The 21613-nt window shown below is 52.0% G+C and overlaps 14 protein-coding genes across 14 annotated transcripts; 6 read left to right on the top strand and 8 right to left on the bottom strand.

Annotated features, from left to right (window-relative positions):
* Positions 1-370: 370 nt before the first annotated feature.
* Positions 371-589, bottom strand: GNI_091150 (hypothetical protein; the record flags this gene model as incomplete). The annotated part of the gene is made up of 1 exon (XM_011132564.1): positions 371-589. The coding sequence occupies one exon, from the start codon at positions 587-589 to the stop codon at positions 371-373; it is 219 nt and encodes a 72-aa protein (XP_011130866.1).
* Positions 590-1180: 591 nt separating this feature from the next.
* GNI_091140 (hypothetical protein) lies at positions 1181-2404 on the top strand (the record flags this gene model as incomplete). The annotated part of the gene is made up of 1 exon (XM_011132563.1): positions 1181-2404. One exon carries the CDS (start codon positions 1181-1183, stop codon positions 2402-2404), a length of 1224 nt encoding a protein of 407 aa, XP_011130865.1.
* A 618-nt stretch (positions 2405-3022) lies between these two features.
* Positions 3023-4708, top strand: GNI_091130 (hypothetical protein; the record flags this gene model as incomplete). The annotated part of the gene is made up of 1 exon (XM_011132562.1): positions 3023-4708. The coding sequence occupies one exon, from the start codon at positions 3023-3025 to the stop codon at positions 4706-4708; it is 1686 nt and encodes a 561-aa protein (XP_011130864.1).
* Positions 4709-6440: 1732 nt separating this feature from the next.
* On the bottom strand, positions 6441-6914 carry GNI_091120 (hypothetical protein; the record flags this gene model as incomplete). The annotated part of the gene is made up of 1 exon (XM_011132561.1): positions 6441-6914. The coding sequence occupies one exon, from the start codon at positions 6912-6914 to the stop codon at positions 6441-6443; it is 474 nt and encodes a 157-aa protein (XP_011130863.1).
* A 329-nt stretch (positions 6915-7243) lies between these two features.
* Positions 7244-8333, top strand: GNI_091110 (hypothetical protein; the record flags this gene model as incomplete). Its single annotated transcript, XM_011132560.1, has 2 exons — positions 7244-8230; positions 8277-8333. The coding sequence occupies 2 exons, from the start codon at positions 7244-7246 to the stop codon at positions 8331-8333; spliced, it is 1044 nt and encodes a 347-aa protein (XP_011130862.1).
* A 639-nt stretch (positions 8334-8972) lies between these two features.
* GNI_091100 (putative transmembrane protein) lies at positions 8973-9495 on the top strand (the record flags this gene model as incomplete). The annotated part of the gene is made up of 2 exons (XM_011132559.1): positions 8973-9117; positions 9212-9495. 2 exons carry the CDS (start codon positions 8973-8975, stop codon positions 9493-9495), a joined length of 429 nt encoding a protein of 142 aa, XP_011130861.1.
* Positions 9496-9588: 93 nt separating this feature from the next.
* On the bottom strand, positions 9589-10516 carry GNI_091090 (putative pre-mRNA splicing factor; the record flags this gene model as incomplete). The annotated part of the gene is made up of 2 exons (XM_011132558.1): positions 9589-10208; positions 10387-10516. The coding sequence occupies 2 exons, from the start codon at positions 10514-10516 to the stop codon at positions 9589-9591; spliced, it is 750 nt and encodes a 249-aa protein (XP_011130860.1).
* Positions 10517-10573: 57 nt separating this feature from the next.
* On the bottom strand, positions 10574-11821 carry GNI_091080 (putative RNA-binding motif protein; the record flags this gene model as incomplete). The annotated part of the gene is made up of 1 exon (XM_011132557.1): positions 10574-11821. One exon carries the CDS (start codon positions 11819-11821, stop codon positions 10574-10576), a length of 1248 nt encoding a protein of 415 aa, XP_011130859.1.
* Positions 11822-12185: 364 nt separating this feature from the next.
* Positions 12186-12926, bottom strand: GNI_091070 (hypothetical protein; the record flags this gene model as incomplete). Its single annotated transcript, XM_011132556.1, has 2 exons — positions 12186-12457; positions 12824-12926. 2 exons carry the CDS (start codon positions 12924-12926, stop codon positions 12186-12188), a joined length of 375 nt encoding a protein of 124 aa, XP_011130858.1.
* A 1160-nt stretch (positions 12927-14086) lies between these two features.
* On the bottom strand, positions 14087-15133 carry GNI_091060 (hypothetical protein; the record flags this gene model as incomplete). The annotated part of the gene is made up of 1 exon (XM_011132555.1): positions 14087-15133. The coding sequence occupies one exon, from the start codon at positions 15131-15133 to the stop codon at positions 14087-14089; it is 1047 nt and encodes a 348-aa protein (XP_011130857.1).
* Positions 15134-16048: 915 nt separating this feature from the next.
* GNI_091050 (chromosome condensation regulator RCC1 repeat protein) lies at positions 16049-17984 on the bottom strand (the record flags this gene model as incomplete). The annotated part of the gene is made up of 4 exons (XM_011132554.1): positions 16049-16387; positions 16441-16659; positions 16819-17741; positions 17843-17984. The coding sequence occupies 4 exons, from the start codon at positions 17982-17984 to the stop codon at positions 16049-16051; spliced, it is 1623 nt and encodes a 540-aa protein (XP_011130856.1).
* A 239-nt stretch (positions 17985-18223) lies between these two features.
* Positions 18224-18597, top strand: GNI_091040 (RNA recognition motif protein; the record flags this gene model as incomplete). The annotated part of the gene is made up of 2 exons (XM_011132553.1): positions 18224-18410; positions 18452-18597. 2 exons carry the CDS (start codon positions 18224-18226, stop codon positions 18595-18597), a joined length of 333 nt encoding a protein of 110 aa, XP_011130855.1.
* A 310-nt stretch (positions 18598-18907) lies between these two features.
* Positions 18908-19372, top strand: GNI_091030 (eukaryotic translation initiation factor 5A; the record flags this gene model as incomplete). The annotated part of the gene is made up of 1 exon (XM_011132552.1): positions 18908-19372. One exon carries the CDS (start codon positions 18908-18910, stop codon positions 19370-19372), a length of 465 nt encoding a protein of 154 aa, XP_011130854.1.
* A 570-nt stretch (positions 19373-19942) lies between these two features.
* On the bottom strand, positions 19943-20980 carry GNI_091020 (putative short chain dehydrogenase; the record flags this gene model as incomplete). Its single annotated transcript, XM_011132551.1, has 2 exons — positions 19943-20653; positions 20750-20980. 2 exons carry the CDS (start codon positions 20978-20980, stop codon positions 19943-19945), a joined length of 942 nt encoding a protein of 313 aa, XP_011130853.1.
* Positions 20981-21613: the final 633 nt, after the last annotated feature.

The following is a 21613-nucleotide window of genomic DNA, read 5'->3' as shown; positions in this document are numbered from 1 at the left end:
CTCCTCCTTTATCTCACCATCTTCTAGCTCGTCCTCCTCTACCTTTCTTTCTTCTTGCCCCGCCTCAGGCTCCTCCTTTATCTCACCATCTTCCAGCTCGTCCTCCTCTACCTCGACATCGGCCTTGGCTTCACCGTGATCAACTTGACCCTCTTCCACCTCGTCGGGTCTTTGCTCTTTGGGTTCGCCTGCATGGCCTTTGATGTCGTCTTGTACTTTCTTGTCTTCGTCTTGAAATTGAGCTTTCCTCTTTTCAGTCTGGTCGACCTGATCTGTGACTTTCACCAGTGGTGATAAGTGTTCATTCATGTTGATGGGGCTGTCAATCTCTTCCATAGGGTGCTTCATCAGTGGTTCATTTTTTTGGTACTTAGCCTTCTCTGACTTCCGCGATCCCTTCCTCGAACCTTTTCTCGTAATCTTTCTTGCCATCGTAAAATGTGCTATTGTCACTAAACATATTTTCAGTCAGTTGCGGCGACCATAATTCAAACTCTGGTAAAGACACACAGACCTTGCGACCGACTTGAAGCATAGTATGCTGTCGTAGTACATGGTCCTGACGGATGGATGGACTCCATATGGCCATCGCAAGTGTCTCAGTAGTTACAATAGAGACGAGCGAACTAAGCGCCTTAAATGGTGAGTCAAATTGTTGTGTGTCAGAACACTATTGTGTAGGCGCCTTGCGCTTGCGTGTCTTCACTGCTGGTGCAAACAGTGGAAGACATGACAGCGTACCACGACTGCGGCGAACACGCACGATTTTTGAGGTACAGCTTGAATGGTGTTCCCGCTAGGAATCGAACCGGTGACCATGGACGCGGTAGGTACTGTTCCTCTTTTTACCACAACGCTTCGGTGCCTTAATTCTGGTTTGTCGAGCATACCCCCGCTGCATCCGGAAGCCGAGACTGACGGGTCGATTAGTGGGGAGCAACAAGCGTGTCAGAACGAAGACGAATGCCCGATCAAAAATGGTTGTCAGGACGCATTCGAAAGTCATATTGATAGGCTCAGCGATTTACTGAACGTAGAACACTGGAAAAGAGCACCAGTCTTGGTCGTCTCGAGCGTCCGCGGTTTCGGGGACTGGCGCAGGTGTTGCATTTGCTATCAAGAAAACCCGTGTCATGAGGGTGGAGGATGCAGGCAAGTCAAGTTAATTGATGATCCAGAAATGGACCTGAAGGGCGACTGCGGCATCTATTGTACTACCTACGCGCTGCTGAATGCCTTAGAGATGACTAGATGGTCTGGCCCGGCAGTATCAAGTCCTACTTTGTCGGGTTCAACCCGCTCCGAATCAGCCCAGTCCGAATTGCCCCCGTCCGGGTGTGCGCTGCCTCTCATTTTCCGTGTGGCTTGGTCGGCAGTGGTATTGGAGTACAGCGAGAACGTTTTGCCGTTCGCTCTGAGTGTGGTCTACGCTGGTTTATTTCGATTGCTATGTGAGCAGTGGTACACGGTGAACGTGGCAGTGGGGCGGGCGAGCGTGGAAGAAGTGCCGTGGTCTTATATCCACGAAGTGGCGCCCTGGCTTTGTTCCTTGTTTAGAGACAAGCTTTTTCGTGAGTTGCCGGCGCCGCAGATTTTGACGAGGAGTGTGCTCCGAAGCATGGCGAGTAGCCAGCCGCTGGACGCCACGTACCAGCAGCTGTGGTCCATGATGAACGCCCACGATTACCAATGGCAGTTCAGTCTCCCCGTACTCGTGGCGAACCAACGCTGGATTTGTCATGCCTATCCCCGCTGGGACCGCTTTTACTCCGAAGACCGCTCAGTCATGCCCGTGCCCGGTCTGGAGCAGAGAGCAGCACAGCTGGAGCAGTCCTGGCTAGCCGGCTCCTCTCTGAATGAATCCTGGTTCCATGGGACCTTGAACAAACTAAAATGCTACGCCTGTTCTTTGTCCCGTGCATGTCAGTTCACGCCGTGTTGCCTAACGCCGTTCCACGAAGAATGCTGGGCCAACGTCGAGGCCAACGCCGAGGCCAGTGAGTCGTTCACCTCAGCATCGGTAAACGACTCGCCGGGGGCTGTTCGGTGTCCAGTGTGCAATGCTCTGATTCTGATGCGAGGTGAATTGCGGGGCTCACGCCTCGAAACCGAGTTTACAGAACACCTCCAACAGAACGCGAGCTACAACGTTCCTTTGACGCTAACGGATCTACCGCAAGACCCCGACACCTCTCCCGACACCTCTCCCGACACCTCTCCCGTCCCGGTTTTGGTGTTTGTAAGAACGACCAGCGAATTTCAAAACGCAATCGACTCATTCTACCTGATGGCTACGGTGCCAATAATTATAATGCAATCGCTCGGTCTCCGACAGAGACTTGCCCAGCCGCTAATCCCGACCAATCCCATAGTGGACCACTGCGTATACAAGCGCTCCGTCTAATCGGACGTAAGATGTGTTACGCTGTTTAAGAATGCAGTTCGATACACTCCACAGAGGTCTAAGAAGATGCGTTGGTTGGTTAAGGTAGGTTATGCCTTTTGTGTCGGTTGAATGCTCTGCGAAGGCAGCATGCATGGTTCAGACAGCAGCGATGACAACACTCGAGGCTACGCGAGAGACAGCAAAGTGGAAGCATAGGGCTTGGGATCGTCGCCACGTGAATGGAGTGGGGGCAATTCGCCACTCTCTGATGGCAGATGTACGACGGCAGACGCCCAGCGTTGGTAGAACAGCAAGTACCGGCAGCGTACAGGATCGCGACTGGAAAGGGTACTCGCTGGCATCACTCCAGTACCTCTCGAGGTTATCAGATTCGGAACAAGTGGTTGGTCGAATAGCGTGGTAGTTGTTTTAGGATGCTTATATCGTCCAGCAGCTCTGAAATTTGCCATGGCCTATCCTCTTGGGCACCTTCCTTCGGCGCCCGGCCGAGCCGTCTTTTTTAGTCACAATCAGGGCATGCATGGCATCGTCTCAACCCAGAGCATCGTCTCAGGAAAAAAAAGACAAGAAAGCCTCGCCTCTTGGTGGAATCTCTTTTACGGAAAAAAGAGGCGCATGGCACTGCTTGGAATCGAGCCTGTGACTCTGGACGCTGTTGGGCCCGAGCCGTTGTTTATAACCACACTTAGATCTCTTAACCACGGACTGAAACAGCGGACCCAACCACCGAAGCTGGACACGAGAAGGGGACCCGACTCGGTCGAGCCTACCCGTTCAAGCGACTCCAGTTCTTCTTGCAACCAGGCCAACGATGACGCAGCGCCGCTTCCGAGCGAAGAAGGAAAAGACGATCCAGTGGAAGAATACAACGGCGTGGGTAACGATTATCACAATGACCCGCATGACGGCGATGTGCAGGCCGGCGATGCGGAGGCCGGCGTTGCGCAGGCCGGCGATGTGCAGGCCGGCGATATGCAGGCCGGCGATGTGCAGGCCGGCGATATGCAGGCGTGTGGCAACCACGTGGAACAACAGGATGCCCTCCCGGACCAATATGTTGGCGATTACCCTAGAAAACCGACAGATCAGGAACTAGACGGCGCGGCTGACCAAGGCGGAACATTTAGGAATGGATCCTTTGGCAGTGCGAATGGAGCAGAGTCGCCGGTGCTGATTGTGACTACAATTCGAGGGCTTAATGACTGGCATAGATGCTGTATCTGTTATCGTGAAGATCCGTGCGATGAGAGCTCAGGTTGTAAGCGAATAAAGCTGATTAGCGACCCCAGGCACGACTTTAGGGAGAAGGGATCAAGAATCTACTGCTGTACTTACGCCATGTTGGATGCCCTGAGGATGAACCTTGACGACCATTTCATTTTCTCCATGCTTTGGGCCGCAGTGGTCTTGGAGTATAACGAACTCTGTTTGCCGTTCGCGCTGTCTACGACATCCCTGTCTATCTTGCGATTGAGATGTGATCAGTGGTATACCGTGAACGTGCCGCGGGTAGATAGCGGCGATGTTATGTCTTGGCTCTACATCTATGACCTTGCACTGAGTTTTAGTTCCGTGTGGTCGCGTGAGGATCGGTCGTTTCTAGACTTTGAGGCCTCTCAAATATTGACCAAGACAGGTGGCGTAGCTGCCTTTAACGGCAGAATGTTGGGTGACACGATAAGCAAACGGCTTTGGATCATACTCGAAAATGATTGTGATTGGAATTTCAATCTTCCAGTACTCAAAATGGAAAAATGGATCTGTCAGGCGTCCCCTAAATGGAGTCGTTTCTATCATGAAGACCGACTATCTCTTCCACAATCTGGACTCAAGAACAGAACAGCACTTGTCGAAAAATGTTGGGCAAACGGCACTAGCGAACATCTACTGTGTCAAGCGTGCTCTTTACCCTACCCTGATCAGTTCACGCCTTGTTGCATCACCTCATTCCATAAAAAATGCTGGAGGATAGAGGGAGTGTGTCCTGGCTCAAACACTAGGTGTCCCGTGTGCCATTCCGTTCTCCGTAAGATGTGTCCTCTGGGTCAGCCCGCAATCGAATTCGCGACCGTGAAATCCGAATATGGTCACTTCGCCATTCGTAAGGACAAGCAAGCCGGAAACAGATTCTGCTTGGTGTATGTCAAAAACCCTTCGGAGTTGGAAGCCAGTCTCCAAAGCCCGAACAAACCGGACACGGTCCCCATCATAATTCTGGTGTCCCTTGGGCTCAGGCAAAGGATAGCAGAACCGACAATCCTCACCAATCCCTCCCTCCACCATTGCATATACTCAATATAGAAATGGAAAGAACACACGCGTGTTATCCCCCAATGAACTACACGCTACTAACCACAATCAACCAAAAACTGGTCGCGCGGCGCACCAAGCGAAACACAGTTGAGTTGTTCAGGGCGCTGCATCAGCCGACTCTCTGGAGGTGGCTGAGAGTCCTTGAAGAGGCCAAGATCAGGTGCCGCTTGTCGCTCTTTGTGTCAATCAACTCGGGTACACGCCTGGCAGAACACAGACAGACGCCCAAAGCAGGGTCATCCGTCTTCAGTTTCTCCGACCAAATCCAATGTCGTAGTGCAACAAACACGACAACCCTGCCCGGATCTTACTGCAAAAACGATCCTCGAGTTCTTCATTGATCGCCAACGAGCCATAGTCCCCCTGGTCGCAGTCCCCCAAGCGGCATCTCCGCCAAACCCAAGTGGCCATCTCTCCGGTCGCCAATCTTCAGGTGGCATTTCCTCCGGTCTCCCAAGCGGCCTCTCAGGAGGCCTCTCAGGTCGTCAATGCTCAGGACGCCAAGCCCCAGTTAGCAGACACTTGGGGATCGGGTGGGGCACTCACTCATTTGCTGGATGGCGCTCGTCGACTTGAGGTAGATGAGGAAGCCCCATCGTGACCGCCTTCGATAGAGTTCCATTCGTTCCACCGCCTTCGTTTCTATGGCGTGAACCCTCCACTCCCCGGGCACCCCACCAACCCGCTCAAAGTACACTATCCTGACAAACTTAATCCGGCTTTCACGGCACTTGTAACAAGGCAGTAGGAGAAGGCTGATAACGCTCAACAGTGACACCAGCAGTGTGCGATTTTCCTGTCTGTTCCCACAGTGCTGCGATCGTTATTTAATTGCGGATTCGTATAGTGGAGACGGGCAGTATTCTGCGTATGATAAACCCTCTCTGGGTATGGCCAGGAGGTCTGTCATTGCGCCTTTCAGCCATCTCAACATGTCACAGTATTTCTCCGTTGGCCGGTTGGCTTGATGTAGTAATCGTTGCAGATTGATCGGGCAGTATGGTGGGACGGATATACCGGGCAACAGACCGTCATCTTTGACGATTTCTATTCGTCAGAACGCTATTGCGACATGTTAAGATGGTTATCCGAAAATCCAATCAAGGTCCCCATCAAAGGCTCAATGACCGACCTACTCGCAACAAACTTTGTCATCACGAGCAATCAAGACCCTGACGAGTGGTATCCGCAAGTCCCCGACAAAAGCGCACTGCAAAGACGAATAACAGAAACAATTCACATGACCGAAGTTTACGTTCCGAGTGAAACAAAGTTTTTATGGTGAGGTATTTAATGTAACAAGTGTCCCCGAGTCACTTGATGCTTGGTTGGTGAGGCACAGAGGCGAGCGGCGATTTGGGTGACTCACGGTGCGCGCACAAAAGTGTGTGTACAAACGCGCACACATGTTTTCCTACGAGATGGATTCCAATTCTGACCTTTTTGCCGAAGAGACTCAAACAGAGAAAAACTTATAAATTAAAGCTATCTGATTAACAAGGTTTCCCCCCTATCAAGAAAAAGAAGGGCCAAAATAATTCGTCTTGCCCCCTCACTCAATCGCGGACTTAAACTTCGTTAGAATCTTGTACGCCCCTCCCTCTGGATCAAACCACCGGCCATTCGATCAAACCTCTGTCTGTCCTCGGGTTCCCTCCGTCTGTCTTTGTGCTGCCTATCTTCGTGGTTAAGTAGTGGGGTTGGTTGATTGATTGGTAAGTCAGAAAAATTGAAGCCGTAGGAAGAGGCTGCCATGACTTTGACGTACAGCAGTGATACGTTTGAGGGGGTGGCCTAAGTTGTTGGTGATGCCGAAGTCGCCGACGAGATCTTCTTCTTGTGCGAGAGAAGCGCAAAATCTGCGGGCGCGTTCGCGCATCTCCTCGGATGCGTTGGCTGCCGCCTCGGTTACTGCATCGGCCACGAGGACGTCATTGGCATGAAGTCGAGCGTCATTCTCTGAGTACGGATTCCATTCCAACTCAGGGTGTGTTCGAGCCCAAGCACTCCCTCGAGGTGTCACCGACACCGTCTCTGACATCATGCCTACCACAAACACGTTCTCCAATGCCCCCAAATTCGCATCCCAAACCTCCATTATCACCTGTGGGGCATCAATCAACAAAGCACCGAGAAACGCCGACTTCGCTGACGACGACTCGCCACTACGTATTGCTCGTACTGAACGCGACATCTCAAATTTTAATTAAACCCAAATAGCAAACACTTCCCACCAGTTAGCACACACTTCCCAGCAGTTAGCACATTCCCAACAACGTTCGGAGACAACTGGCATAGCGTTCGTCCCTCCGTAACCGGGCGGCATTTGGCTCGAACTCAGCTCACTATCGTCTACGTCCACACGCCTCCAGCAGACCCCACAATGGCGCCCCCGGTTGGCTTGTTGGGTAGATATTCGGTGCCTACTATTCCTCAAAAATACCTCCAGGCTGGGGACGGTGTCGTGGTTGTCTCGATCATTCTTGTCGCGCATGTGGTCTGAAAAGTCGGAAATAAGCAAAAATGGGGTTGCTCGGAATCGAACCCGTGACCCTCGATGCCGTTGGTACCGCTCCCTTGTTTACGACCACGCTTAGGTCTCTTAACTACGGACTGAAGAAAAGGGCCCAACAACTAGATACTGAGCCGACGGGGAAGAGCCCACCCGTTCAAGACAAGCTCACGTGTTCAATTGGCGATGAACGTACTGCAGGCGAAACTGAAGGCGCGCTAGGCTCAGTGAATGAGGCACGAGATGCGGAGAACAAAGAGAACGAAGCCGACAAAGGGAACCTGAACGACTCCAAAGATGATGACTCCAAAGATGATGACAACGAAGATGATGACAACGAAGATGCCTGTCAAAAGGAAAAGGAAGAACGGGACAAGGACGAAGATGAAATGAGTGGTAAGACGCAAGATGTGAAGGGCAACGATGACGGTGCAGTACAGAAGTGGGCAAGGCCTCCAATTCTGGTTGTGACCTGCGTCCGGGGCTGGCAGGATTGGCACAAATGTTGCATCTGTCACCAGAACGACCCTTGTCACGATGGATCAGGCTGCCAAGAAATCAAGCTGATTAAGGATCCGGTGATAGGCGCGGTGACTATTACTGGTGAGTACAGTATCTATTGCTGTACCTACGGGACGCTGCACCGTCAGGAGGCGAGGGACGGCAGCATTTTCGATGTGCCGTGGGCTGCAGTTGCACTCGAGTACATTGATGTGATTTTCCCGCTTAGTCGTTGGTCCATATTATTGAGCCTGCTCCGTGTGAAATGTGAGCAGTGGTACACAGTGAACGTGGCATCAACAGACACATCTGTCGCGGCATGGCGTGATATCCACGACGCCGCATCATGGTTCAATGGGGTGTTCTCAGCAGATTTGCTGCATGTTTTGAGACATGTCGACGGTTGGCTGATGAGCGGTGGCGCGGACATGAAAGGCCTGGCTTCTGCGGTGTCCTCTGACGCCGGCCGTAGCCGACTTTGGTCTATGTTCGAAAAGGTGGGGGGTTGGCGTTTCAGTTTGCCGACTCAACTGTCGGAATTAGTCTTACTGTATCATGCATATCCTAAGTGGGATTATTACTACGAAACTGATGCCTTAACCATGCCTGCACTGGGGATAGAAGCTCGAGCGAGGATGATGGAAGCTGCCTGGGTCAGCTCAGCTTGGTTTGGTCCGCACTCGGGTTTGTTTCCGTGCGGAATGTGTGCCCAATATGGGTCTACTGTTTGCACTCCGTGCTGTTTTCAACCGTTTCACGATGAGTGCTGGGAGGCAGAACGGGCCTGCTCCATGCGAGACGAGGACGATCGGTGCCCTATGTGCAATGCCCATGTGATGCATATGTTCGAGCTCCAGCATCCCGAGGTGCAGCTGCAAATCCGAGCAGAAATGGAAGGCGGCAATTCTCAAACATTCGGTTCAACAGCCAGGACGTTGCAACCGACCGACCCACTGGTTTTTGTCCGAACCAACGACGACTTGTTGCGTTGTATGAAGAGCAAATCGACCCGGGACGCGACCATTATCGTTTTACTATCTTTGGGGGTTAGACGCCGGATGGCTGAACCGCTGCTATCGACCAACGCCATGGTAGACCATTGTTTGTACAAGAATCTGGGCTGCGCTCAAAGCTCGGTTGGTGCTCAAAGCTCGGTTGGGCTGCGTCCTGAGTGAATGGTTCTGAACGGGGGTGCATCGTTCGAACACTTCTAGACGGTGCCGCGGCCTGGTTTGAAAAATGGCTGCGTTCAACTGGAAGCTTACAATCATTATCTCTGTCGTGCTGACGGTGCTCTTGGTGTCGTTGGTGATTTGGTGGAGAATAGCTAAGCGTGCAAAGCAGAAGAAGCGTATGCGGGACGAACATGAACTTCGAAATAAATGTAAGAACGGGAAGGAGGTAGTAGGGTGTTTGGGGAAGGTGGTAAACCCCGGGGAAGGTGTGTGTGCTGTGTGTGTACTTATGTGTGGAATTAGATCGAAAGGAACATGAAGGAGTTGAGAACAAAGCGAAATTGATGGAAGATAAAGGTCGTGCCGACAAGGACATCCAAGGTGGATTGGTAATGGATAGGAAGTCAGGAGACAATGCGGGAGACAAGAAGGTCTTGGGAGCGAGGCCGGAGAATGCGGCTGCATTCGTAGCTGATGAGTATAATGATCCGGACGCGGAAGTGGACGACGATGATGAGGAAGATGAGGAAGATGAGGATGAGGAGGGGGAGGAGGAAGATGAGGAAGAAGATGAGGAGGAGGTTTAACAAGTTTGCCTCTTTGGTTGACACACATCTTTGATTACACACCTCTTTGGTCTAGCTATTTTTATCAGCAAAATGAGCTGGTTAATTATCAAGTCACGTTTTTTGGTTTGTTTCGGCGACTGTGCTGCCTACGGTTGTAGCATTGTTGTTGCCTACGGCGGTGGTGATGGTTGTAGTGGTCTTGAACCAGGTGCTGGAGCCCAAGGTGTTGGTGATAGCAGGAAAAGATATTTTAAGGAATTGATCTTGAACATTATTATTAATGATACTATTCCATTCATGCATCATCATCGACTCACGAGGTTCCAATCTTATGCTTAGATTTTGTTCCAGTAAATTCCTGTTGGGTAATGGAGGTAGATCAATATTTATACATACATTACTATGAAGTAATTCATCAATAAATTCATCTACATGGAACAGTTTAAATGAACCATTATTTAATCTTAATCTTAATAATCTATTGTCAGTATAAAGCTCCTCAAGTTTGCGATATATCCTTTCAGGACTACCAGTCAATCGTAAGTAAACTGCGGATAATGCTTGTAAATATTTAAAATCAGTTTGTTCCATATATTCATCTACAACTGAATCACTTGGACCAATTTGTAATAACTTTAACAATAAACATAGAAATGGACAGGCTTTGTTATTACCTCCATATACGCTTCCTACATATTTCAAACCTGCTGCCTTATCCAATAAAGTTACCGCTATAATACACACCTATGTTGTGTAACACTTCCTATGTGTAACACCTTACACCTATGTGTAACACATAGTTTACCTATGATGTCCTAACTATGTGTAAGGTTATGCTAACTATGCGTAAATACATAGTGAGCTCCAGTTAGTATACATCCAAAAAGTGTGTGTGTGTGTTATACATACCATTCAAACCGAAACAATACTCCTTCCAATATGCCGAATCGTATATACGATTTCTTGTAATCTGATTAATAAGGAACTGAGGATTAGTCCCATGCACGCTGCGTGTTAATGGATCTGTTCTATTAGACATTATTTAAAAACACCCCAAACTGGGTTCGTCCCAAACTGGGTTCGTCCCAAACTGAGTTCATTTCCCGGTGACCTTTCTTCGAAGTTTTTTCTTTGCATTAGGACCAAGTTGCCTGAATGTTCTTTTGGCTTTGATCCTGGAGTTTATTTTCTCTCGTCTTTGTTGATTGAATGCTTCCTTCTTTAATTTAAGTTGTTGGATTTCTGATGCTTTAAGACATTTCTGTACTCTCAGACTATGTCCTGGTGAAAGTTCAATTCCCTTCCAATCTCTAACGCTGGTTATAACAGAATCTTTGTTAGTGAATAGCACGTATCCATACCCTTTACTCAAGTGGGTAATAGAATCACGAAGAAGTCGAACATTTCGGATATTACCATACTTCAGAAAACTCTCATACAAGTGGTCTTCACTCCATGATCGCGGTATGTTGCCAACAAACACAGAGTATAGACGATCGAATTTAACCTTCTTCGCGGTACCAGCTCTCTCCGCCTTCTCAATAAATAAATGTCGTTGACCATAAACAAAAGTATTCTTCAACAATGCTTTATACACATCCTGCTCCTCTTTAAACACAATATACATATAGCACGGCACCCCCTCTACAAACATAGTCTTCTTCTGCACCGCAACATGTCGAGGCAAATTTTGATACAAAGGATGTATAGGCAAACTCACAAAACGATACGACTCCAAATCCTTCTTTGTGAAACCCAAAAATCGAATCAAATCATACGGCTTAGACAATACACCCACATCCACATTCTTAATCAATACGGTTCGCGACAAATCTTCTTCACGTACACCTTCATCATCCTTCTCATCATCCTCCTTCTCATCATCCTCCTTCTCATCATCATCCTCCTTCTCATCACCCTCCTTCTCATCATCCTCCTTCTCATCATCCTCCTTCTCAGCCTTCACCTCCTTCTCTTCTTTCTTAGTCGTTTCAGTCTTGTGTCCATGTGATCGAGGTCGAGACCTAGTCGAGTCAGACTTGCCTGTAATGCGCACGACCTTGTCTGAGTTTGAGATCGAACTCGCCACCTGCCCCTTCGTCGAGGCGGTCGCTACCTTTCCGGCACCACTGGCCTTTCCGGCACCACTGGCCTTTCCGGCACCACTGGCCTTCAGCACTGGTTTGTGTTGAATGTCCTTTCCGCGCTTGCGAGACTCGCGCTTGCGAGACTCGCGCTTGGGAGACGCTTTCTTTACAGATACTCGTTCGGCCTTCCTGTCGACCCGCCCTTTTGAGTTGTTTCCCCCGACCCGTGCTTGGGTCTTCGGTTGTCCACGGGCCATCGAATTTTTATTCCAAGCGGAGCCCCTGCTCTTCCTCTTGCCGCCTCCTCTTGCCGCCTCCCACCGATATGGACCTTGCTGGTGTGAACCTTGCGGGTGTGAACCTTGCGGGTGTGAACCTTGCCGGAATAGACGGACAACATTTCACACTCGTTCGAAACTCTGAGAGCGCATTCGTAATATCATTTCATCGGGGTATGGACATCAGTACCGTACCAGTTACCGTCAGTGCCGACTCAATGCAGTCCGTGTCAGATCGGAAACTTGAGTGTTGTCACACACACTGCGCAACCAGACGATTAGAACCAACTTGGTGTAATTTCCGCATATATTGTGTGGTAATAAAAAAGAGATTACGTCCTCATTAAAAGGCGCAGGGTACATTGACTATGCCTCTTCCCGGGACGGTCATCTGAACAAATCGTCCTGTTTGGGGGGAAGGGTATCCGACTGGCAGAGCCTGAGCGACTGGCACAGGGACCGGCATGGGAGCCGGTTGCGTGGCCCAGAAGCGAATGACGGGTGTGAGAGTGGCAGCTGGAGCTGGAGCTGGAGCGGGAGCTGGAGCTGGAGCGGGGGCAGTGTGTGCGCATGGCTGATTGTTCTGGCACACATTCTCCGCTTGACATACGTGCTCTGTTTGGCACACATGATCCGCCTCGCGATGTCCACCACAGCATGTGGTGTGGTCGCATCCGCTATGAGGTCGACAACAGCTTTGTCCTCGTCTCTTGGAGGCCCGGTTATTCGACGAGCAGCAATGGTTTGAGCAGTGGTTAGAGTGGCGGCTTTTGCAATGATCCCTTGAGCTGCTTGCGTAACTCCCGGCCCGGTCGCCACAATAGCTAGAGCACTCGCTGCCATACTGGCTACTGCCATATCGGCTACTGCCGTAACGACTACTGCTATGATATCTGGTGGACCCAGACAAGAGGCTATAGGAGCCAGCGCTATTAAATGAGCCAGCTTCAGAGCCCGCGTCACGTCGCCGTCTACTCCCACTGGCAGGGACGAGATGGGTCTTGTCCTCACAATTGGACTCCAACTTTATCTGCTTACCCGAAGCCGGGTCCATGATATATGTTTCGGTCTTGGAGAATGCCATTATATATTTTTATTAATTTCACAACCAGAAAATTACCGACAATTAACTGGGACCGGGCGGACTGGCGGACGGGCGGGCGGAGGGGGGCTTTAATAATTCTAAACGCCGGATTGTAGAACGTATATCCACGTCGGAACGTTAAAGCAAGAATAACCATCAGGTCCGGACTGTATCATACTGTCGACTGTATCATACTGTTGGCTATTTTGTACCGTCCTTCAACCGAATCAGCTGGGACTGTAGAACTCGGATATAGCATAAAGCCATAAGTAGCAACATCTAAGTAGCAATCGACGTCTGGAGGAGAATGTATTGTAGCCCGGACGACGTGCTCCGGTACAATTTGCTAATTAGCGCCCTGACTACGGGAGGCAAGAAGGGGTGCCAGCATTACGAGCGGGGCTGTGCCGTGGTGGCCAGCTGTTGTAACAAACGGGTGTTCGGGTGTCGCTTGTGTCACGACGCCATGGCCTCGGATGGTCATAAACTCTCGCGCGTGTCCGCGATCCTGTGCTTGGAATGCGAGACGCAGCAGACACCTTCGGAAGCCTGCCAGGCTTGCGGCCTACGCTTCGCAAAACACTATTGCCACCGCTGTTGTCTCTGGGACAATGCCAGAGAAGTCTTCCACTGCGATCAGTGCGGTCATTGCAAAGTGGGTTCCAGTCAAGAGAACTTTCACTGTAACACATGTGGAATATGCCACTCAGCAGAACTCAAGACTTGTCTAAGTACGTACTCATATATTCCCATTATTCCAATTCCCACTATTCCAATTTCCATTATTCCAATTTCCATTATTCCAATTCTCACTATTCCATCCATTTCTCTTGTAGAAGGTGCAGCCGAAGACTGCTGCTGTATCTGTCTCGATCCACTGCTCTCTGGAACCAAACAGTGCTCCGTACTCACTAACTGTGGTCACATTATCCACACCAACTGTTTCGCTAATTACTCAGCCACATTGCCCTTGCCTCTCTGCCCTTTGTGCAAAACACAATGCTCATAAATCCGACGCTACCATCAGTATGGTACCTACCATCAGATAATTAATTCAGCCCCCCCAACCTAAATGTTTGCAATAAGCACACACAGGCAACACCTTGGTTGATTCTACGGTCACTGGAAAGTGCCACATTAGATTCAATTTTTGACGCCATTCAAAAAATATAAGGGATATGTACCGTTCCCTTCGCGGGTATGGTAAGCTGCATGTAACCAGACCCAGCCACCGGCAAGGGAGTAGTGGTCTGAGCTCCATACTGGGTGGTCTGAGCTCCATACTGGTGAGCTCCATACTGGGTGGTCTGAGCTCCATACTGGGTGGAGTCAACTCGGCTGATCGGCTGGATGATCGGTACCCATCGTCCTCCTCGACTCGCGGGCGGAAGACCGGCAGATTGCTGAGCCGCCATCGAATGAGCCACCACCGACTGGGTCCCCATCGCTTGCGTCACCATCGGCTCGGTCACCATCGGCTGAGTCACTATTGACTGGGTCACCATTGGTTGAGTCACCATTGGTTGAGTCACCATTGGTTGAGTCACCATCGGCTGGGTCAGGCGCATCGTGGCCGACTGGACGGGAGCCGCCTGAGACTGAAGAGCTACTGCCGGGGAAGGACTGTACCGGGGTCCTCCTCCGACTACGGCCGGATGAGGGATGTTTGCTGCAGGCCCAAGCTTACAGCCATGGGCGCAAACAACCGTCGGCGAACACAGGTGGCTGCTCGTACCGTGACTCACTTCCTGACACCCGCATTGACATACTCCCGCCCTCTGCTGACAGTTGCACTCTGATCGGCAATCAACATTTCGACAATCAACACCTCGGCAGCAATCGCACACGCAGTCACCGCACTCGCAGCCACGTTGGGCGCTATGACTGCACCCGCAACCTTGGGGACTTCCGCGACACTTTTGGCTCCTGTCGTGTACAGTCTTCGCAGTCCGCTCGTGCGCATTCTTTTCGGGCGCGCACCCGCACTGGCACTGGATGTTCCGCGAGTGGCGGTAACTAACAAACGAGCCGAAACGTTGCGAACTCAACGAACTACGCCGACTCCTAGTTCCCGCCGAACTCTCGGCTAAACAACCCACCGAGGGATGGTGAGCGGAGGGATGATGGTCGTTGCAGTTGGACTCCACCAGTATTTGCTTCCCTGTCTCCTCGTCCGTCAACCGAGTCTCCGCCTTGATGAATGCCATTTTTGCCCGTTTAAAATTAACCCGGAAAACGGCGCAAACAAACACTCGGATCGGGATCATCCATTCGTGGTCCCGAGAGAAGTCATCCACTCGTGATCCCGAGAGAATTGAATTCATCCGCTCATCTCCGACAAGTCATCCCCGCAAGGAATTATCCTCTCCTTCTCCTCCTGAAGAAGCCTCCAGCAAGAAGTTTTCGGGACGAAAAGCCGCTCAAAAAGTACACGGCACATTCACTGTCCCCTTGCCCGGAATCGTCATCTGTATAAATCCTCCAGGGGCCTTCGTGTGCGCCCAGAAACTCGTGGTCGCAGAATGACCCCCCTGATACGCGTGTGCACACGCGTGTGCGCCGCAGTTTCTTGACCGCTGCGACTGGCATTCATGGCGCCTGGCACAGCAACTACGGCCGCAGTGGTGCGGGCAAGTCTCCACGGCGCAGCAACTATGGTTTCGCGGTCGGCGAGGCTGTCGCGCCGCGCAGAAGCGGTCCCTATGCTTGCGGTCATGAGCCAACCCCGCGAGATCCGACAGCGCAGACAACCCTCTCTGCTTCAACCCGTCATTGCCCACCTCCTCTCCGCTAGGGGGCTCGTGCAGATGCTCCAGATCCTCACAATTCGAAACTACGCAGATCCGACGACCTGTCTCTGGATCGATGATCACTGACTTGGCCGACGTGAAAGGCATGATTTTTTTAATTCGCCTCATACCCGGTATAATTACCGACAACTGCACTGCCTAGCCGCCTTTCATATTCTGGACTTCAATTCGCTCACATACAATCGCGGTGAGTTGGGCAAGGGGAATCCTCTCGACAGTCCGCTGATCACTAGCACTTGGCCCATCAATATTACTCGGCCCGTCAAGACCATCCAGACCACTTGGCCCGCGCGATCACCGAGGCTGGGGTCATTAGTCCGTTGCAATGGCCGTAAACTCCTCTCCCATGCCGATAGCCGTGGCGTGATACGAGCCAAGGGCCAGCACTCGTTGGGGACTGAAAAGCGAGTCCTGCACAGACGCAGCCGTGCTCGTACCAATGCTGCTAGCCCGTCCCAAGGACGCCACGAAGCCCTTAGGTCCCAGAGCGCGGATGGGAGCTTCCGCCAACAACTTGATAGCCGAATTCGCCAACCTGTGGTCCTGGTTGCAACCCCACATGTAAACCTGACCCACGTCGCTAATAAACGCAGATTGGTTTCCACCGGCGAAGACACGCACTGGCGTCACCTCCTCTTGAAACGAAACACACTGCAAAAAACCTTTCACTCAACCCGAGTGCTCCCGACATGTGTGGCGCTTACGGCTGGAGGTGAAACACGGGTCATACGTTCCCCCGTCACTCCGCACTGACCCCAAGAGTTGTCGCCCCAGCAAAGGATCTTTCCTTCGCTAGTGAGGACCAGCATGTGCCGGCTACCCACGGCCACGTCAAGCACATCGTAACAGTCCAGACCGGATATTTTGTTCAAGTAGGTAGAGATGGGCTCGGGGACGAACATATCGTATCGCGACTCGCATTTCTGCAGAAACAGGGCGTTCATCCCGGGTCCTCGGTCTCAAGTTCGCACCGCGGGGTACGTTCCTCACCTCGTGTGCGAATCCCCTGGCCTCGTGTGCGAATCCCCTGGCTTCGTGTGCGAATCCCCTGGCCTCGTGCGCGAATTCCCTCCCTGGCTTACTCGTTGGAAGAGGGGTTCGTCGAACTGGCGGCCGGGGGAGAGTATTTCGTTCCTTATGCCCATGCCGAATTGGTAGAGGTAGACTCGGTGGGGCGTTTCGGTGAGTTTGAGCATCAGTACTCCGGCGGTTTCGCCGAGGACGATTTTGGCGCTATGGACGGCGCCCTCTTCGCTGAGAACCTGGGCGACCTCGAGGGGTTGGATAATGCGTGCACGGCCGGGCCAATTGCCCCAGAGGTAGAGGCGGCCGTCGAGGGAGAGGGCGATGCTCTTTTGGGCACAGGCGGCAACAGCGACGACTTTTTGCGCAGGTGGCAGCCCCGGTGTGGCTCCAAGGGTCGTTGGCGGAGTCTCCTGTGCCGGCCTGTCGAGCGGAATGGCGTCGTTGAGTACGGCCGGCGTCAAGACATCATCTACGGTCGCAAGCCCGCAGGCCTGAGAGGCACCCCAGACGAAAACGACTCCGTCCTCAGCCAGCGCGAGACAGTGCGCCTCGCCAGCCGCTACGTCCACGACCACCGCCGCCTCCTCGCCCGCCGGCTCCGACAAGCTGTCCGCCCAATTCCGCGAAGCTGTCATATTCTGCACCGACTCCCCACTACCCGCTCGTCGCACCGCAGCCGACGCCGTTTCCGGCTTCGGCATCGCTACCTTCGCCGGGGTACGTAACGCACCCACCTTTGGTCCCTGTCCCAACTGGCCCTGCAGTCCATGCCCCACCGTGTACACCTCGTTCGCCTCCGTCAGGAACGCGATGAAAGTAGACCCGCACGAAATCTTCACGATTCGTCGCCCAATCCCGTCGTAGGAAATCGGCAGGTGCTTCGGCACGCCCGGACCCGGCCCGGGAGACAATTGCTTCAACTCAGTCAACACTGACTCCACCGGCCGCACTTCCGCCGCACTCCCCTGCTTCTGACGCACTATCGAACAAGGCTTAACCCCCTCGCCCTTGGGCCGTCGCCCGTGCCCCTTGGGCCGTCGCCCCTCCCCCTTGGGCCGTCGCCCGTGCCCCTTGGCTCACCTTTATACTTGACTTCCGCGATCTCATTCCAGTACTTCTGTGCGTCCTGTGAATTATCCTGGAAGGGCTGGAAAGGTCGCCGGCCCCAGATGCGGCAGACGGGTCGACTGGCCTCCGTCAAACCGCGCGTGGTGGGCGCCATAGCGGCGGAACCTGTTTCTGTGACACTTGGAGGCGAAGTCGTGTTCTTCGGGCTCTGCTGGTAACTGAATGCAAAGAGAGGCTAAGATTCTGAAACCCTGCCTACCTGTTGACCGAAACTGAAGCCAAAACCGACGCGTTGGCCGCTGCTTCCTGCGCAAAGTTGATCTGTCATCAATTTCCCATTCACGTACCTCACATTCTTCTTGACGCCGGCGATCCTTTTCGGACGAGCATTTCATGGAAAAAATCGGCGAAAAGGCGGCTTCATCACCGGCGGGCGAAGAGGTTCTGAATGCGCTCTCGAAAGCAACCCTGTTCGTGGCCGGGCTCGACGAGGAACAAGTCAACAATGAGGTGCTCTATAAGGTGTTCGAAACCTTTGGTGAAATCCGGAACATCGATGTACCCTTAGAGAAAAATAGCAGTAAGTCATCCAATTAAAATCACGCATGCATGCTTCATCAGACAACCACCGCGGCTTCGGATTCGTCGAATTTGCCGATGTAGCCGATGCCCGGGAGGCACTGGAGAACATGAACGGTGCAGAGCTCTTCGGCAAAACATTAACCGTCAATTTCGCTCGGAAGACGCAAGCCTCCGGGCGAACTTGAATGCGCGCACACACGCGTGTGCGCCATGCAATTTTATCGCGAGCGCCCGTCTGCAAATGCATATGTGGCCCTGATGGACATTGCGCGATCAAAATTGGCCAAAGCTGTGCATTTCATGCAGTATTTGGAGGAGTGCGGGAATGTTCTGGCTCGTCTGAAACTTGTGCAGACATCTCTGGTGCATCGCAGCTCCCCGAACCGGTTGCCAGGCCGATGGCTCCGATGACGTTTGCTTTTACGTGTCTAAAAATGCGCTGAGACAGGAACGGAGCTTAGGTTTTTTTTTGGACAGGTTCCATCGTTGCCCAACATGTCTGACGAATTCGAGACCACTAACGCCGGTTCTTCTCATACCCGCCCCATCCAGGCCGGTAACGTGAAGAAGGGGGGCTTCGCTATGCTCAAGGGCCGCCCCTGCCGCGTTGTTGAAGTTTCTACTTCTAAGACTGGCAAGCACGGCCACGCTAAGGCATCCATTGTGGGCATCGATATCTTCACCGCGAAGAAACTAGATGAGAACTGTCCCACCTCTCATAACATGCTCGAGCCTATTGTGACTCGCACGCAATATGCCATTATTCATTGGGAAGACTCCGGGTTCCTGCATCTGCTCGATGCCTCCGGAAACCTCCGCATGGACCTTTCGTGGCCGTTGGGACGTGACGACAAGATCCTGGAGGAATGGAAGAAGCAGCTTGAGGCCGGACAGACCCCCAACTGTACTGTTATCAGTGCTTGTGGGGAAGAGAAGGTCCTTGGCCCCAACGAGAAATAAATCATTTTTTCAAAACGACGAATAGGTTCTGAATGTCTAGCCTGATATCTTCTTACCTCCTTAATGAGCAAACGCAACAATGGATGCGAAGCTGGCTGCCCGGTAAGGTCATCCATCACCAAGCTGAGTGACTTGTTCGATTCTGTGTCGTCTAGCCTGTGTCGTCTAGTCTGTGTCGTCTAGTCTGTGCCTATGTCGTCTATGTCCTTTACTTAGAGAGACTCGAGGGGCGCATGGTTTGGGTTGATAACTATTTGAAGAAGCCATTGCATGACTTGATATATTACAACAGTACCACGCTGGCATTTGCTGACAATCATCCCGGCCTATTTGCGCTGGGTATTTTGTTCACGGCGTATGCGGTGACGATTGTCCTGGCCATGATGGTGGGCCAACTCATAAAAAGGACGTGGCGAAGCCCGCCCGCCTCTGTCGACAAGAAAAACAACTAAGCACATCATTAAGCACATCATCTCCAATTGCACCAACATACACACCGACTTGCTGTAGAAGCTGTAGTGAGTGTGTCATAGTGTGTGACACACTACGGTTCCTGCGTTGTCGAGCATGCTAGGCAGTGGTGGTAGCTTTGGTGACTTTGGCCATATATTTTTTCCGCAGCACTTTCTGTTCGCTCAGTCGGAATTGCTCCCAGAGGTATCGCGGTAGTCTTTGGCACACATTGAGGATGACTTGGTGGGACCAATAGGGGCAGATGGTCGCGCGCATGGAGTCATTAACGGTTCGGTTGGATGCGTGGCAGGCCGCGCGCAGGCCGGCCCGAGCGTAGGCATCTGCGGATGGTACAAGTAGTGAGGGTTTTCGAATCTTCGACATTTTCGTCGTGACCATGAATGGCACTTGTATCTGAATGCCAAATTCGGTGGACACACACTCTGCCTGCAACGACCGACCAAGTCCGTCAATGGCGCCCTTCGTGCCAGCGTATCCCACCAACAACGGTTCTGCAACCAGCGAGGAAGCACTACCCATGAAGACCAACAGACCCTTGCCACGAGCTCGCATACCTTTGTACGCCAGGTGCGCAGCGATCATCGTAGACATCAAATTCACTCGAATCAACGTGTCCAGAAATGGCACACCCACCTCCTCGTAGTACATCGCACCTGGGTAACTCACACCCGCGCAGTTAATAAGACTCTCCGCCGTCGACAACTCCCTCTTCAACTCCTCGAAGCCAGCAGTCTTCGTCAAATCCGCCGAATCGAAGTCTGCCTGCACTGTCCTCACTGTCGTTGTCTTGGTCTCCACTTCACGCTTCTACATACACAACATGCATCGAGTACACACACACACGTGTGTGATGAACACACGTGTGTGATGAAAAGAAACACGAACCGTCAGAAAAGCACTTACCACAGCGTCGAGCTTCTCTTGGTTCCGGCCAACCAGGACCAATATGGGTATCCCGTTTTTTGCAGCCAAGTCGGCATACGCTCTACCGATCCCATCCGTGGCACCGGTGATGACAAGCTTGTCTCCTAGGGTCTTGGGCAAGCTGCGTCGTCGGCTACACACACCCGGAACAGTGTGCGCTACTTTTAGCAGCCACACGACCACAACCAAGAGACCAATGAACTCGAACATATTTTTGAACTGCCCGCCAACCAGTGCATTGCGCGCGTCGTCCACGATCAATCCAGGGCTAGTCTCCCTGCTCAAGTACTCCCCTTTTCAAGTGCATTGTTCCAAGAACATTGTTTCAGGTTTGTGTTACAAACCCTACAGAGCGGACGTGCGACAGGAGGTGAAGACTTTTCTTTACCTCCTGTCGCACGTCCGCTCTGTCCTCTAGGAAGAGTCCTCTGGGGAAGAGTCCTCTGGGGAAGAGTTCTCTGAGAACGTGCTAAGTGCGGAGTCTGTGTTCACACTGTCGAACCACGCTGTCCAACAGTTGGCCAAGAGGTAGCCAGCAGAGAGAAAAGGTGACTGACAGAGGTACCACCAAAAGGCACCTTACTGACTGACGTTGAAATTAACGGTGCACGGTAGTCGTTGAAAATGTTACTGCAGTTAAAAAAGGGCCTGTAGAGTACATGTCAGTGTGCTTCGCAGATAAAGGGTTACCAGATAAAGGGTTACTCAGCAGAAATGGCGGGAAACCATTCCAGGGGGGCCATGCCATGCAAGGCTTTGAATTCCAGATGTGTCAAATCCCTTTCACCTTCAACGATGACTCCGGACCCCTCTCAGGTCGCGACCCCTCTCAGGTCGCGACCC

Source organism: Gregarina niphandrodes (assembly GCF_000223845.1).
Source record: "Gregarina niphandrodes unplaced genomic scaffold scaffold00018, whole genome shotgun sequence".
In the NCBI taxonomy this organism is placed as follows: Eukaryota; Apicomplexa; class Conoidasida; order Eugregarinorida; family Gregarinidae; genus Gregarina; species Gregarina niphandrodes.
The sequence above is the reverse complement of the archived record's forward strand: the minus strand, read 5'-3'. Positions and strand labels throughout refer to the sequence as shown.